Genomic DNA, 1,427 nt, shown 5'->3' with positions numbered 1-1,427 from the left:
CCACCAGCCCCTCTCTCCAGGGCCATTTCCCGCTGTGCTTTGGGCAGGTTTGCACCTTGAAGAAGGAGAAGCAGCATGATATGCATCGGGTGGAGAAGCTGGAGAGGAGCTTGTCCCAACTCAAAAACCAGAGGTGTAAGATGGGACTGGCATGACCTGGGAGCAGGCCTGGCATGAGAGGGGGCTGTGCGGGTGGGTTAGAATGCCCCAGGGAGGTGGGTGGATGGAAGGGCTTTGAGGCAGAGGGAAAGAGGTCTGTGCCGGGAGACAGCAAGTGTTGTTATCTCCATGAGCCTCAGTGTCCCCATCAGCAAAGAGGGCCCGTTGTCAGCCACCCACAGTGCTCTCCATCTGAAAGTGGTTTGGAAGATTGGCTACCATGCGGGTGCAAGGAATCATTAGCAGTGAGGCCAAGTTTGGGGAGCCTGAGAGGAGCTGTGCACCAAGAGGAGGGTGTTTTTTTGTTGTTGTTTTTTGTTTTGTTTTTGTTTTTGGTTTTTGAGAATCTAGAGGCCCTTATTGTCTGCTTCCTTTCTCAGCTGAACCTCTGCACCCGGAGCCCCTAGCAGTGCCCTCTGAGGTGGAACTGCAGCACCTGAGGAAGGAACTAGAGAGAGTGTCAGCAGAGCTCCAGGCCCAGGTGGAAAACCATCAGCACTTAAGTCTCCTGAACCAGGCACAAAAGGAGAGGCTTCGGAGGCAGGAGGAGAGGCTTCAGGAGCAGCAAGAGAGGCTTCGAAAGCAGGAGGAGAGAATTCAGCAGCTAGCCGTGCCACAGAGTGGCGTTGAGGAGCTGGTGTGTTGCCCCACCTGGGGAGCCTGCCCTCCTCCCTAGCCTTCCAGGCCTTTGTTTCCCCACCTGTAAAAGGGGGCAGTGTAGCCCTCATGTGAAATGTTACTTCTAAAGGCACCTGTGAGCCAGAGCCCTGCTCTGGTGGCTGTGGGAGAGAAGAGATGATTTTTCTAACCTGCCTCCACTCTTCCCGGTGCCATGGGAGGCAGACACCAAGTTCTAGGGTCTCCAACTGCAGTGGGTGACTACTGATTGCTTCTCTCTATTCAGAACAACGAGAACAAGAGCGCACTGCACTTGGAGCAGCAAGTCGAAGAGCTGCAGGAGAAGCTGCGTGAGGTGGAGACAGTAACCTCGACCCAGAAGGAGCCAGAGGCAGCGGTCCCAGCCCCAGGGACTGGGGGCGAGTCTGTGAGTGAGGAGACCCCCTGGGCCCTGCAGGAAGTCATGGAGAAGCTGGAGGTGGGTGAGTCCTGGAATAGGCCAAGAAGGGCAGGGATAGGCTGGTCGCTGCTGAGAGGTGACCCCATTATTTTGATTCCAGAGCGGCCTTATGGATCTCCTGGAGGAGAAGGCGGACCTGAGGGAGCGTGTGGAGAAACTAGAACTGCGATTCGTCCAGTACTGGAGGGAG

The 1,427-nt window shown here is 55.9% G+C and overlaps 1 protein-coding gene across 1 annotated transcript in view; it reads left to right on the top strand.

Annotated features, from left to right (window-relative positions):
• Positions 1–1,421, top strand: part of LOC105531822 (golgin subfamily A member 8C-like) — a gene marked incomplete at its 3' end in the record, with an annotated part of 14,807 nt that extends 13,386 nt beyond the window's left edge. The window contains exons 8-11 of the mRNA XM_011969825.1: positions 21–135; positions 540–796; positions 1,064–1,204; positions 1,338–1,421. Coding sequence (XP_011825215.1) covers positions 21–135; positions 540–796; positions 1,064–1,204; positions 1,338–1,421 — 597 coding nt within the window. The remainder of the gene's footprint in view (positions 1–20; positions 136–539; positions 797–1,063; positions 1,205–1,337) is intronic.
• Between the last annotated feature and the right edge of the window lie 6 nt (positions 1,422–1,427).

The sequence above is a fragment of the Mandrillus leucophaeus genome, unplaced genomic scaffold, assembly GCF_000951045.1.
Source record: "Mandrillus leucophaeus isolate KB7577 unplaced genomic scaffold, Mleu.le_1.0 Scaffold91, whole genome shotgun sequence".
NCBI lineage: Eukaryota > Metazoa > Chordata > Mammalia > Primates > Cercopithecidae > Mandrillus > Mandrillus leucophaeus.
Note: the sequence above shows the minus strand (reverse complement) of the source record. Positions and strands in the feature narration are given on the sequence as shown.